Below are 15,694 nucleotides of genomic sequence, written 5' to 3' on the forward strand. Positions count from 1 at the left end.
TATGATGTAATGAGTACAGCTGTATTTTTGTGACTTGTAGAAAGAGACTAGGACAATAAGTCGACATCTCGACGTTACGATAAAAATAACACGATGATACGACAGAATGAAGTGTCGTATGATTGCGTCAATACTGTCGTGATGTCGTGTTGTCGCGTTATGAAAAGGGCGAGATTTAACATGGCCACTATCAGCCACCATATGTACGTGTCTCACGAATATTATTATTATTACGGTGGAATGAGAATCAGGTCAGGCAGAAACTGAGAAAGCTCTCATCGTCCTCCTAGTCCTACTCTCGGGCCGTAGCAAATCCACGGTCAACACAGGTAAGAAATAAAATAAGAAACATCCTGAAAATTTGAAGGCACGTGTTGGACAATTGCGACATTCAAACCTTTAACATTGGAGTGCCGTAAATTGGTCTGGGTGACCTATTTACGGCAATTAACAAATATAAAGACCGTAGAATAATTCTAAGTATTAAAAAAAAAAAAAAAAAAAAAAAAAAATTCACTTACTATTTTTATTATTAGTTTATAATGATTCCCCCCCCCCCCCCGAAGCCTTACTAGATAAAAATAACCACAAAACCGCAGTAAGATCAGATACTCTCTTTTCTCTAGCTTTCTTTTTCAGGTGCTGGATTCTTCCCTCAGAGAACCAACAATAAAAGGAATGAATAACAGAAATAAAGATGTAACAACGACACCATACCGGACAACAAAACCAAATGGAAGGAAGAATGGACCAGGACTCATACTCACCAACAAAGCCCCAAATCACATTGTAAATTAATGCACCTTGTATACATAATATGTCATTGTCTGCGATATCACCTCGGTGGAAGCGGACGTAAAATACAACTAACTCATCATCATCATCTAAGTATAAATAAACAAAATATCAATACATTTTTCTTTAAACTAATTTGGGATGATAGGGTCTACTACGGCACACAAAAATAAATTATGCCGTGACAGACATGGTTTGCGTACGTCGGCTTTTAGTTTTACCATGGCTTTGCCGTTTAATTGCCGTGGTAAATTTTGAGCGCCGAGTTTGTGTACAGAGAAGGACGAAGGGGTTTAAGTTTAAATACGACTGGGCGGCTTTCTTCGATTTTTTCTTTGTGCTGGGCGGCAAAAAATAGTGCCGGGCGCAGGCGCCGCCAGGCGCAGGCGCCGCCCGGCGTGGCTACATCTTTAAAAATGTGCCTACATCTTTAAAAATGTGCCTGCAAAAAAGTTTTGCTGAAAGCAAATGTGCCTGCGCACGCCGTGCGCATGTGCGCGGAAATATCGATGCCTGGTCTGAAATACTGCCAGGCTGCATTTCCGGCAACCTGTTTTTCAAAATTTTCTGGGGGAGGCCCCCTACCCCTAGTTGAAGCTCGTGCCTTTGCCCCCTTAACCTTGGACTTTGCCCCAGCTTTGCTCCTCTAATCACCGACGGCTGGCGCCGCCACTGGCTTCATAATATGTTCACATTATGAAATGAAATGGGGTTTAACGTACTACTGTTCTGCTCCGACTGAGCTAATGAAGACGGTTCACATTATGAATGTGGACGTATACAAATGGATACGAATGCAACTCAAACTGCACTGTGAGTGTGAATCTACTTCCACTTGATCAACCATTTTCTTAATTGCCAGTTTTTTTGTTATGAATATCATCGTGCCCGCTTATAACATTGATCATGAAAGTCGACAACCCGACATCACGACAACCCGACAACACGACATTTTTACCCGACATCACGACATTTTTAGTGTCGTAATGTCGGGTAGAAATGTCGTGATGTCGGGTTGTAGTGTTGTCGGGTAGAAATGTCGTAATGTCGGGTTGTCGCGTTATGAAAGGCGACATCACGACATTACGACATGATACCAATCAGCCACCATAGAAATCCGCTTATATAGTATTGAAGTAAAAAGTGTAAAAAACATGTTTGTGGTGGTCGTGTGTGTGTGTGTGGGGGGGGGGGGGTGGATAAGGCAAATTAAGCATTTAAAGAGGCATTAGGTATAAAGATTAGATAAAGAGCTGGCAGTTCTCGCTATAATAGTGAAAATATAGATAATGAAAACAAAATTTCAGTCAAATTGCTTAACTCTGAACCGAGATATTAGCCACAGATTAGTAATGACGTTGGTATGATAACAATGTTTATATCCATTTTTATACGTCCACATTCATAATGTGGACGTATATTGCCGTCGCCCCTGTGTGGGTGTGTGTGTGTTTGTTTCTTTGTCGTCTACAGGCCGCATTTCTTCACGTATCATCTTGAAACGTTGCATACTTATTCCTTATACCCTAAGGAACATCCCTATTGTTTGTGATGCATGCCCAACCCCTAGTGGCAGAGCCACGCCCATTTTTTGTGTGTCGCCTACAGGCCGCAATTCTTAATCGATAGTATTGAAAATTTTTCATACTTATTCCTTATGCCCTAAGAATGACCTCTATTATTTTTGGTGCATGTCCGACAACTTGGAAGAAAGCCACGCCCAAGTTTTGTGTGTAACTGTGTTTCGCACACAGGCCGCAATTCTTAACAGATCCCTTTGAAACTTTGCATAGCTATTCCTTATACCCTAATGATGATCCCTATTGTTTTTGGTGAATGCCCGACCTCCAGGGACAGCCACGCCCATTTTTCTTTGTGTGTCTGTGTGTTGCCTACAGGCTACAATTCTTAATGGATCGTCTTGGAACTTGGAATATATATTCCTTATAACGTAGAACGGCATCTATTGATTTTGGTGCATGTCCCGACCCCCAGGGACAGAGTCACGCGCAATTTTTGTGTTTATCGTATACAGGCCGCAATTCTGAATGGATCAGCTTGGAACTTGGCCTATGTATTCCTTATAGCCTAAGGGCGGCATCCATTGATTTTAGCGTCAGAAGGCCACACTTTTGAATGGATTATCTTGGAACCCTAAGGATGGCAACTATTGAGTTTGGTACATGAAACCCCACCCCCACCCCTCGCGGGATGTGCTACACTCACTGTTTATTAATAATTTGTCTGTAAATGAAATATAGGCTGCAATTATTAACAGGTATGGATCCAATTGGGAATGATCAATCATAGGGTTGTACCTATTTACATTGGTCCATGTCCAACCCCCAGATGCAGAGCCACGCCCAATTTTTGTGTTTTTTGTCTACAGGCTGGCATATTTATTCCTGTAAGGTTAACTAATAATTATTTTGGTACATGTTCTGACCCCCAGGGGTGTGGTATACCCCACCCACTTTTTTGTCTGTAAATACTCTACAGGTTGCTATAATTAACAGATTTTGTTAAAATTCAGCATATCAACCATTTTAATAACAGGGTGGTACCTATTTATATTGTTCCAAATCCAACCCCCAGGGGCAGAGCCATGCCCATTTTTTTTTATTTATAATCTACAGACTGCAGTTCAGAATGGATCATCTTGTAACGGCATATTTATTCCGTATACCACAAAGACAGCAACTATTTATTTTAGTGGATGCCCCGACCCCCTGGGAAGGTTTCCCACCCACTTTTTTGTTAATATTTAGTTTCTAAATTTGGCAAAACAAACCCAACGCCTAGCCTTCTTCATATTCCTGAAGCAATGGCCCGACAAATCCCTCTCTGCCCATTGCTGGATTGGCTTCTGATACTTCAGCTTTTGAGGGAGTGTGTCTATTCTTCCCGTTCAATCAAATTTATCTGAAGTACAGCAACATGACAGCCCTTCGTTTAATCTGGGGTTTCCCTAAAACTTTGGACAGTGATTTAAGGTATTAAAAACGGCGAAAGTTTTGTTCGTCTACATTTCAGTATTGTTTACATCGTATCCGTGTTGATAGCCTCGTTTGTCATGCAATTATACTCTTAAAAAAAGTAGGGTATATTGAAATGCAAATATCTATGCAGGTTGCGATATGATAAATAGTCATGGACATTTGACATGCTTTGTGAGTATGTTCACAGATGAAGAACTTATCGCCCCAACAGAACCACTGAGCTGCACATGCGACACGCAATAGCGTCATACACGTGGGAGCATGGGCGTCACACATGAGGGGGTCCCCCGCCCCAATTGTTTTCGGGGGGGGGGGGGGGGCTGAATATACTTGGACCCCCCCCCCCAAAAAAAAAAAATTAAAAAAAATTACATAGTAGGCCCTGTCTGCTATTTTTTTTTACAACAATTTTTAGGATTAGTTAAGATTCTATTTGTATAAAACCTGTACATATCCCAATATGTTGGTATGGTGTTTTAGTTTAACCCCGTAAAATATACCAAAACAGTGTCTACAGAAGACTGAAACATCGTCTGCTGCACAGCCCCGTGCCTCCAGCGTCACAGATTGTCAACATTATATAATTTCATTTCCGGACCCCCCCCCCCCCCCCCAAATATATATTTCACGGCTACGCCTCTGCGTGGATGGGGTTCATTGTCGAATTTGACACTTCAAGGAATGGTTGATGAAAACTGCCGCGTGTTGGTTTATCTATCCATGTTTGCTTTCCTATCGGTTCATGCATAAGATTTACTGTTTAGCGTATCTTTGCTTTAGTGTGTTACGTTTAATTTGATCGGGAGACGTGTTCGTTGGTATGGTGTTTTAGTTTAACCCCGTAAAATATACCAAAACAGTGTCTACAGAAGACTGAAACATCGTCTGCTGCACAGCCCCGTGCCTCCAGCGTCACAGATTGTCAACATTATATAATTTCATTTCCGGACACCCCCCCCCCCCCAAATATATATTTCACGGCTACGCCTCTGCGTGGATGGGGTTCATTGTCGAATTTGACACTTCAAGGAATGGTTGATGAAAACTGCCGCGTGTTGGTTTATCTATCCATGTTTGCTTTCCTATCGGTTCATGCATAAGATTTACTGTTTAGCGTATCTTTGCTTTGGTGTGTTACGTTTAATTTGATCGGGAGACGTCTTCGTCAACGTCGACCGATAACACTGAAAGAATTGACCGTGGCACTGCAAGAGGAGTGGGTCAGATTGCCCAAAATCGTGATTGGACGGTTGATTAGGAGCATGCCAAGACGAATGACTGAATGTCTCAGGATTGGTGGAGCAATTACTCATTATTAAAGTTACAATTTCATATTTTCTAAGAAAGTCAAAACATAATTATTTCTATGTCTTTTCCTCAATAGGTTGTTAGCTTACTATTATACGATCATAGGTTATCTTTCCCACACTTACAAATTTTCACACCGGAAATAATAACAGAATTACCTCCCAATTATCTCCCTTGTTTCCCCACCATGGAATAGCTTTCTTCAAACGTTTGAATTTGAAGTTGAAAATGATATTTTTGCCAATTTGTCAACTGGCAATAGTGAATTATAGGATTAATAGGATTATTCTTTAACAGGGTAGGACTGTTTATAGATACCATCTATTTTAAGGCTTTATTTTAATACATTTTAAAAATATAACTTAAAAATATGAAATTGTAACTTTAAGACAAAAATAAAAAACGTCCATTTTAACGGTTGACGGTGTATCTCTTTGCGAGTGAAATGGGTCCGTCAGATAAGCCGCCCATATGAACGTTTATGTTCATGTGTGGGCAATTGGCCCGTTATTAACATACACTGGTTACCTCTTATAAAAACAGCAGTGCATTTCCGCAGTTTTGTATTGTTTCTGAATATCCTCTACTTTTTTTGAAGAGTATAGTTTTTCTGCAATATTTTACTATGCACTGGTTAATTGGGCATAATAAAATCGTGAGTCATGAATTAACGTTATGTAAACATATTTGGTCCAATTTGGAGCTTTGTTTAAGGCGTAATATTGTTACGCAGTTAGCTAATTGGTTGTTAATCGGACTATTGACCAGTCATTATTTGGAACAGAAATTTGCTTCCATTAATTAAAGCAGTGTTTAGTGGGATTAGCTCTTATAAAACGAAACACTGCGGGGAGTATGAGCCTTCTTTGCCTCTTGTCATATTACAGTCATTGACGCTATTTCATATTTCAATCTCTTCATTTTAAAAAGTACCATGATCAATGAAAGCAGGAATGTGGACGTATATTGCAGCGTTAGCGATGCTCTAGATATGTTAATTCATTCATCACAAAATGTTTTCAAATCCAGTAAATATCGCAGGCTAAATTAATAATTTAGATAACATTTTAGACCCAAAGAAAGACCCGCAAGAGGCAGAATTAGCTCTTGTATAATGCATGTTTAAGTCTGGTAAGAATTGGTCAATGAAATTTGTTTCCACGTTTCTTCTTTTCGTGGTATCATCAGACCATACTAAATTTATTATTTAAATTTTTGGCACAAGTTTTTAAATGTTTAGAAACTTCCTAAAAGTTTCCTATTCGTTGAACTGATGTTTTGCCAATGTTGTAATCGCTAGGTTCTTCAATAACTAATAAGCCTGGAATGGTTCTTCAGTCTTTTAATTACTGGAACTTATATCCTACAAATGACAATAATTCAATACATACGTAGGCTACAGTGTACACCTGCAGCACAGTGGATGAACGACGTAGCTGCTACTACCCTGTCTATATTAACCATGACACATTAAAATAAATACTATCTAAAACTGACTGGTCATTATGCTTGGTCATAATGTCATGCTCACTTATAATTACTCGCCTGTCCTGCATTATTGTGTTGACAGCATCAACTTCATCTTGGATGGTCTCTTCTTACAAGAGCAAGCAGACAGTGGTTCATCATCTTCAGAGACAATCATGCCACAGTTTGTACTATACGAAGGAGAATTGTCACCTAATGTTTGTGTCGTCATCATGAATTTGCTTAAAGATACATTAATTAGTTAAGAGCTAAATATGCTTACTGCAAGTCTTTCTATAGGCTTCAAATGTTATAGAAATTATCAATCTGACCTTCATTTACATAAAAATTAAAATCAACTCTGTAGACCCTCGGATGGCTTGGATTTAAACAGTCGTCCATTTAATAATTAAATCATTAAATGGCTGACCAAGCTAACATTTACTGCTAATCACTGACGTCACTACCGGAGACAGCTGCACCAATGAAAGGATCGACAATCGAGGGTACTGTAGGCATTAAGAATCAAACGATCGGCAATTCTCGGAGATGGTGCGCAGACAGTTGGTGCCCATTTCTAGTCCAAACTTACAACAGTGATAATTCCGTTCAGAATAAAGTAATTTGACTGAATTTTTCAATATTTTCTTCTTTTATCATTTATTTTTGAACTGCTATATCAAGAATGGTCAACTCTTTATTAAAATCTTAACTAATGTATCTTCAAATTCGCTGGCTCTGCATTTTGGCCGTTCTTAAAGATTTTTTTTTCGGTTTACTTTAAGTAATCATGCTATTCTATGAAAGGGACATAATATGTCTTTGCTCAAACTAAATATATAATCATGAATGTGCTATGTGCTAGGAAATAATTAATACATTCAAAGAACGATAACTGGAATTAGTATTAAAACGAGTAATTTAACTGCCATCAATCCATCTATTGCAAAATGTGGCAACTGCTTGATTAGTACCGTCCAACTAATGTAAATATGAATGTACCAGAAAATAATTTATAGATTTGAAAGAAAATGTAGCACGATATCTGGAATTTCATATTAAGACCTGTGTTTGTTGGTTGACGCATGTGTAATGCTCTGTAACTAAAAATGGATGAAATTTGGCAGGAATTTATCATTTGTAAAACTAAAACAAGAGCATCGCTATCGCTGCTATATACGTCCACATTCCTGCTTTGATTCATATGGTACTTTTTAAAATAATGAAGGCTTGGCGTCTGGTTTGTTTTGCCAAATTAACAGACTAAATTGAACAAAACGTGGGTGTGACACCGCCCCTGGGTGTCAGGGCATGCACCAAAATAAAAAGTTGCTATTTTTACAGTATAAGGAATAAATATGCCAAGTTCCAAGATGATCCATTCAGATTCAGAATCCCAGCCTGTAGACAAAAAATGCAAAAATTGGGCGTGGCTCTGCTCCTGGTGGTTGGAAATGGGCCAATATAAATAGGTACAACCCTATGATTGATCATACTGAATTAGATCCAAATATTTTAATAATTGCAATCTGTAGATTATTTACAGACAAAATATTAACCATGTACCAAAATCAATAGTTGCCGTTCTTGGGGTATAAGCAATAAGTATACTCAGTTCCAAGATAATCCATTCAGAACTGTGGCCTTCAGACGCTAAATACATAAAAATGGGAGTAGCTGTGCCCCTGAGTCGAGACATGCACCAAAATCAATAGTTGCCGCCTTAAGGCTATAAAGAATACATATGCCAAGTTTGAAGATGATCCATTCAGAATTGCGGCCAGTATACGATAAACACAAAAATTGGGTATGGCTCTGCCCCTAGGAGTTGGGACATGCATCAAAATCAATAGTTGCCGTCCTTAGGCTATAAGAAATACTTATATCAAGTTCCAAGACGATCCATTGAAAAATGTGGCCTGTAGGTAACACACAAAGCAAAAATGGGTGTGGATCAGCCTCTGGGGGTCAGGCATTCACCAAAAACAATAGGATCATCCTTAGAGTATAAGGAATAAGTATGCAAAGTTTCAAAAGGATCTGTAAAGAATTGCGGCCTGTAGGCGACACAAAGACACACACAAACATTGGGCGTGGTTCGGTCCCAGGGGGTCGGGCATGCACCAAAGATAATAGAGATCATCCTTAGGGTATAAGGAATCAGTATGAGAAGTTTTCAAGACGATCCATTAACAAATGCGGCCTGTAAGCGTCATACAAAGAGAAAATGGGCGTGGCTCTGCCCCTGGGAGTTGGGCATGCACCAAAACCAATAGGGGTGATCATTAGGGTATAAGGAATAAGTGTCCAAATTTTCAACATGTTCCGTTAAGAAATGCATCCTGTATATGACAAACAAACACAAAAAAATGGGCGTGGCTCTGCCCCTAGGGATCATCCTTATGGTATAAGGTAAGGAAGAAGTATACAAAGTTTCAAGTCAATCCCTGTAGGCCAGACACAAACATACATACATAAATGCATACACACACCCGACAGACAGAGGCGACGGCATAATACATTATGAATGTGGACGTATAAAAATGATAATATTTTGCAGCTATGTGAAATTTTTATCCCTGCATTGGGACTGGTATGTTTAATAAGTGCCATTAATGTACAATTATCTTATTTTAAAGAAATTAAGTTTGCAAGGTAAAAACTAATCCTAGCTAAAACCAAACACATCGGTATATCTATGTTCTGGTAGCTAGGGAAGAGGCAATATCTTCCATTGGACAAAAGCCTTAACCAGTCAATTATTATCTGATCACATTTTAGAATCAATTAAAAAGCTTTAGTTATCAAAAAGTCAAAAAGTTTTATTTATTTCATTAATTATAGCACAGACCCCTGTATGTGTTTCCCTAATCAAAGTAACCAGCACAAGCCCGTGCTTTAAACAGAAACTTTCAAATATGACATACATTTTTACAAATACTTAAATCTTTTCACTCTGTGCTATCTTGCCTGCCAGCAGATTGGGTGGCCTTGCCTGTGTTAGCACCAACCAAATCTTCTCCCGTTATTCCAATAATCTGAAGACTGAAATTAATTTTAATCAATATTTTCATATCTTTAAAAGTTTTTATAATAATATGTACAATTTACTCCTCACTACAATGTATTCTTCACAGAGATTGTTTATATTAACTTGTCACGTGACTACAGGGTCTTGTGGAATATACTTTCGTTTAGCAACAAATATCTTCTGACTGGATACACTGATAACGTACATGAAATCATCCCAGATAACTGAAACAAAACAAATTATGAAAATTTAAACTCCAATTACACACTAACATCCTTACAGTTACAATTTGTTCAGTAGACCGAATCCTGTCCAGCATTTAGAGACAATAAATGAATAAAAAAATTGTTCGAAATAAATAACAAAAATCTAAAGTCATTAAAAAGTGCTTTTAACACCTTAGAACGAACTTTAACTGTGGATATATGCCCACACAGGCTCCTAAGGTTTTTAGAAAAATATGGCATAACTCTAGAATGGAATTTTGTGGAATGCTGAATACCAAACTCGATAAAACTGTCATGTGCACAAGGTTTTGGGCAAAGGGGAGGTAATTCTGTAACAGAAAATTGTAGAATTATGATTATTAACCCCAATGTTTCACACCAAATTTGAAGAAGATTTGTTACAAACTAGCTTATATCATTCACATGGGTTTCAGCAAAGGGGAGGTAACAGAAGATAGTAGAATGCTGATTATTGATAGGGTTTTACCTTTCAAGACCCCAATGCTTTAAAAATTTGAAAAAAAATCTGTTAAAAACTATAGACTCTATTGCACAAGTTCAGAGGTATTCAGAAAAGGTGGCATAAGTCAGGAACAATGTTGAAACTCGATAGGATTTATTCTCTCATGCTTCACACCAATTATGAAAAAAAAAGTTAAAAACTGTAGCCATTGTGTTAACAAGCCAATTATTGATGGACAGATGTGGTGACGACATAATAAACCTACATTTAGGTGTGGACGTATAAAAAGATATTTTTTGATCTTGTGTTCTATTAAATATTGCACATGAAAATAGGGGCATATAAAAATTTATATCTATCAATGATATTGAATAAAAATTGTAAACTCACTTGAAATTCGTTTAAAACTATCTCGTCTATCCGTTGTAACAGGTATACCTGTTGCAGTGTGAACCAATCGTGAAATTTTATTGGCTGTTTCCTCATCATTCTCTAATTCTCCTCCAGACTAAAATATACATCTTTTACAATTATTAAAAACACTGATCAGGTGTCAATCAGTTTAAAACCTTGTCGAGGGACAGAGATGGATGGGGGTGAAATGAAATGGGGTTTAACATCCTACTTTTCTGCACCAATCAGCCTAATGAAGGCAAGCACAGGCCACAGACACACAGATAGACAGAAGCAACAACATAATATGTCCACCCACATGAAAATGTGGGTGTATAAAAATTGTGACCTAGTGGTCCCACAAGCTAAGAACAATCAGGGGCCATAATCCAGGATGTTACTGTGCTAAAGGAACAAAGAACTGTGTTTGCCATGCAAGACACGCCAACATTTTGCAAGAGATGGACATACTACAAGCTGAAAACGCAATTTTTTTGTATAGTCAAGGGCCATAATCCAGAAAGTTATGCGCCAATATTAAAAAGAACCAAGATCGTTGGGTTATAAACATACATTTTAAGTTTCATCAAAATCAGATAAAAATTGTGACCTCTACAGTGTTATAAACATTCATTTTAAGTTTCATCAAAATCAGATAAAAATTGTGACCTCTACAGTGTCCACAATCTAAAAACAGGAGTTTTCGTACAATCAGGGGCCATAATCCAGGGAGTTACGGTCTGCCAATATCTAAAGGAACCAAGATTTTTGGGTAATAAACATACATTTCAAGTTTCATCAAAATCAGATCTACAACCTTGGTATTACTTACCTTTAGACTATTTGTGTACAGTGAAGCGTTTGTTTTGTCAGGACTTTTGGTCTGATTTACATGAAATTTGGGGTTAACAGTGATATATTTGAATGGTTTTTAAATCAAATAAAAAATTGTGATCACTTGAGGGTCCACAAGCTAAAAAAAAACGTGATTTTTTGGTACAATCAGGGGCGACGACAAAATATACATCCACACGAACAATGCATACAATGTACAACCTGTCACTTTTCTTCAGCTAATGGACACAAATACAAGATGCAGGGCCGTAACTAGCTTAGACCAAAGAGGGGGGCGGGAAGTGTTCTCAGGGATGCTGTAAAATTGACGGACAATGTACATCTATTTTTTTTTATGGTCGACAATTATTTCACAGGAGGGGCAAACCTTTTTGCAGGGGGGGTGGGGGAGCCTGAAATGTTATATAAACTATTAATTAGACATTAATAAACGTATCCAGACCATAACCAACTTTCGATGTCAATGCTAGCCTGCAATATTTGTTGGATTATGATCCGATTTGCTGCATAACTTTCCTTCTCGATTTAACGATTAAATGGATAATCGAGACTATGATTTTTGTCGTACCGACTTTAGTAATGATGACAAAGCTATGCGGAACTTTCCATCGCTTATTTCTCGGTTCATAGTGGATTAATTTAACTGAAATTTTCAGCAAATTGCCTTTACATTATCTAGTTTTTAACTATTATAGTGAGAACTGCCAACTCGTTATCTAATGTGCCATAATGTATCTTTAAAAGGCAAATACTTTGGCACAGCAATGGGTATGCTATAATGTAATGGCTATATGCTATTTAGATAGCAGACTTCTACTCACACTAATGACAGCACCATCTTGTGTTAGAACAAGATAACCTGTAGAATCAGGTATTTTCTCTATACCTTGCGTTGGTAACTGACTCATTTAGAAAGTTTATTGAACTTGAATCTGTAAAAAAAAACAAAATGAAAATGAAGGATCGGTTACCAGGCAACGAAACATATGCCCACAGCAGCTAAGTCATCCAGACAGTCAACAAGGGTTATCGCATATTTTTTTGTTTTGTCAGTAATGAAAAAATTTACAACACACGAAAATCTGATTACGAGTAATAACCCATTAAAGTAAATAATTCAGAAATCATTAGAATTTGTTTTAATTGTTTGTCTCATGACCGTATACAATTTATATATATATACTCTTCAAAAAAAGTAGGGGATATTGAAATGGAAATACCTTTGCAGGTTGTGATATGATAAATAGTCATGGACACTTGACATGCTTTGAGAGTATGTTCACAGATGAAGAACTTATCGCCCCAACTGAGCTGCATGTGCGACACGCAATAGCGCCATACACGTGGGAGGGGTTCATTGTCAAATTTGACACTTCAAGGAAGGGTTGATGAAAACTGCCGCTTGCTGGTTTATCCTATCCATGTCTGCTTTCCTATCGGTTCTTGCATAATATTTACTGTTTAGATTGCTTTAGTGTGTTATGTTTTGATCGGGAGACGTGTTCGTTGATGTCAACGTCAACCGACAACAGGCAATTGGCCTGTTATTAAAATACACTGGTTACCCCTAATAAAAACAGCAGTCCATTTCTGCAGTTTTGTATTGTTTCTGAATATCCCCTACTTTTTTTGAAGAGTATATATTAACTTTAGGCTCTAGAGCATCCACAGCATTTTTCAAAGTGATAAAGGGCCACCTTAAACACTGTGTATAAATCTAAAGTCAATCGGATATTAACTTTAGCCTCTAGAGCTTCTACAGAATTTTTCAAAGAGGTCAAGGGCCATAACTCTGGCAATAATTAATTAGAAATAGTTGAAAATCAATAGGCTTCTTTGTCTCATAGCCTGACCTTAAACTGTGGATATAAATTTATCGGATGTTAACTTTAGCCTCTAGGGCAGTGGTTCTCAACCCTTGGAACACATAAAAAAATAGCGGCACACCTGGCTAATAGCAGCACCCCTGAATTTTGCAAAATAAAAACATGGTAAGTCTGATGGAATACAACCTTAGACAGAGACTAGTCATAGAAACATAGAATGACTCAAATTAAATAAAGAAAAACACAGCTATGAACTTATTAGTAGACCCCAGTGAATACTCAATTGGGATCACATGGTTTTGCACATTTTCTTAGTGTGCCATTCAAAATTTTGCAGCACACTTAGGAAGATCTCGCGGCACACTGGTTGAGAATCACTGCTCTAGGGCATCCACAAGATTTTTCAAAGTGATCAAGGGCCATAACTCTTGCAGTAATTATTGGAAATGGTTTAAAATTAATAGGTTTTTTCGTCTTATGACCTTAAACACTGTGTATAATTTTAAAGATACATTCCCGCGTACAAACTGGGTGATTTAATGGTATATATGGACTAAAAAAATATTCAAACTAATTAATTTGTCATAATTTTGCTTCAAATCCTTCTCAAACATTTTAATTGCCAAGGAATGCCCTGCTATAAAAATTCGATCAAACCAGGTCATGTTTATGTCACGTGACTTACCTCTCTCCGAAGTCAGAGGAGAATTCATTGCATACATAAGACGATGTTGTCTTTAATCGCTTACTATTTATTACAAATATCTAATCCTAATTAAATTGTCGGATTATCCACTAGCCGCGTCTTTTTCCATCATTTTTATCTCAGAAAGTGTTGTACGTCTAACTCTTCATAAAGTTTATCAACTTGTACATCAAGCGCTCAATGTTCGCATGTGACCTTTGACATCACGCATGCAGAAATTCCTAATCGACGGGCTGTCGATTAGGGAACACTTACATTTTTGTCCTGTATACACTGTTTTTTGGGGAATCCAGTATTTTTCTAGTAAGATTGTATATTTCTACTTTCCATATATACCAAAATTGCCATACTTTTATTGGAAATAACCACCTGATAAATACTTTTCTGAGAACCCATCTTTAATGTCAATCGAATATAGACTTTAGCCTCTAGAGCGTCCACAAGATATTTCAAAAAGGTCAAGGGCCATAACTCTGGCAGTAATTATTGGAAATAGTTTTCGGGCATCAATCATTATTTGTATCATCAATTTTCCTGCATATTTTTGGGCAAGATAGGTAAAGCGAAAATGGAGTATTTTTTGGGGGTGATATTTTTTTTTTTGTCTTCTAGTTAGCAAAATAACATTCCTTAAATCCTATGACATTTTTGTCTGCACCCACTCTGCATGGACAGCACTTTCTGTACATAGGAATAGGTGATAAAAATATCAGGAAATTTTCTATGGGTTGGCGACCATTTAAATTTCCTGAGGAGGACTACCTTCCCTTACCCAGACAGGGCACACTCCATGACTTTGGCACTTGCAGCCATTTCATTTCTGCCATGGATCTTATAATACATATTATATTATAAGGTCCATGATTTCTGCTCCCTCTCTCTCAACATCTGGAATTCAGCTAGGCTAGGTGCCTATGGGCTATAGATAGGTGGTGAGCACAGAGTTGGATTTCTATTCCAAAGCCACATAGAATACATAAGGTTAGGCTTATATTGGACTACAAGGTTTCGCCATAGTCAGCAGGGACGGAAATATTTTTGAGAAGTTAATTTCTGATAGTGTACCTCCCACCAGGCTGTCCCGGACAATGATATATTATTTACATTATCATTCATTATGATATTGATCATGTGGTTGTCCAAAACCACGATCGAGTTGACTACTGGCTTGTAGCATGTTGTAGTTATAACTTTACGTGTCACCATCAACAGTCTAAATGGGCCATGGAAGAAAAGATTGGCAGTGATAACTAGCCTACTGAGTTCGGTACTGATGATAGTGATAAAGGAAACTGAGTAAACAAAAAAATGTCTCGCGCAGAGTCGCACTTTCTTTAGGCCTATTTCACATTTGACAACTTTCCAATCCCATTCATAGCAGGCCTAAGTGGAGGGTTGCAAATCCTCCTTTCTCTCAACAAAGAATGAAAATAAATAAAGTGACAGCTTATATAATTATATGTCAATATTTACCAATAAATGACTTAGATTTCCTCTAACAAACTTTCAGGCAACTTAAAGCTGTCTGCAAGTCACATGACAGATTTATCATCGAAATCTCGCGTCACTTGCGTATTTTTAAAAGGCAATATATTATTAAATTAGCTGTTTTCCATGTGAAGAT

General features: G+C 37.6%; 1 protein-coding gene across 1 annotated transcript; it reads right to left on the reverse strand.

Moving 5' to 3' along the window:
* Window positions 1-9,381: 9,381 nt before the first annotated feature.
* Window positions 9,382-15,662, reverse strand: LOC126831698 (ragulator complex protein LAMTOR4). The gene is made up of 4 exons (XM_050562361.2): window positions 15,544-15,662; window positions 12,360-12,470; window positions 10,681-10,798; window positions 9,382-9,824 (listed from the first exon to the last, which is right to left on the reverse strand). The coding sequence occupies exons 2-4, from the start codon at window positions 12,444-12,446 to the stop codon at window positions 9,727-9,729; spliced, it is 303 nt and encodes a 100-aa protein (XP_050418318.1). The 5' UTR covers window positions 12,447-12,470; window positions 15,544-15,662; the 3' UTR covers window positions 9,382-9,726.
* Between the last annotated feature and the right edge of the window lie 32 nt (window positions 15,663-15,694).

This window comes from Patella vulgata, chromosome 1 (assembly GCF_932274485.2).
Source record: "Patella vulgata chromosome 1, xgPatVulg1.2, whole genome shotgun sequence".
NCBI classification, from domain to species: Eukaryota; Metazoa; Mollusca; class Gastropoda; family Patellidae; genus Patella; species Patella vulgata.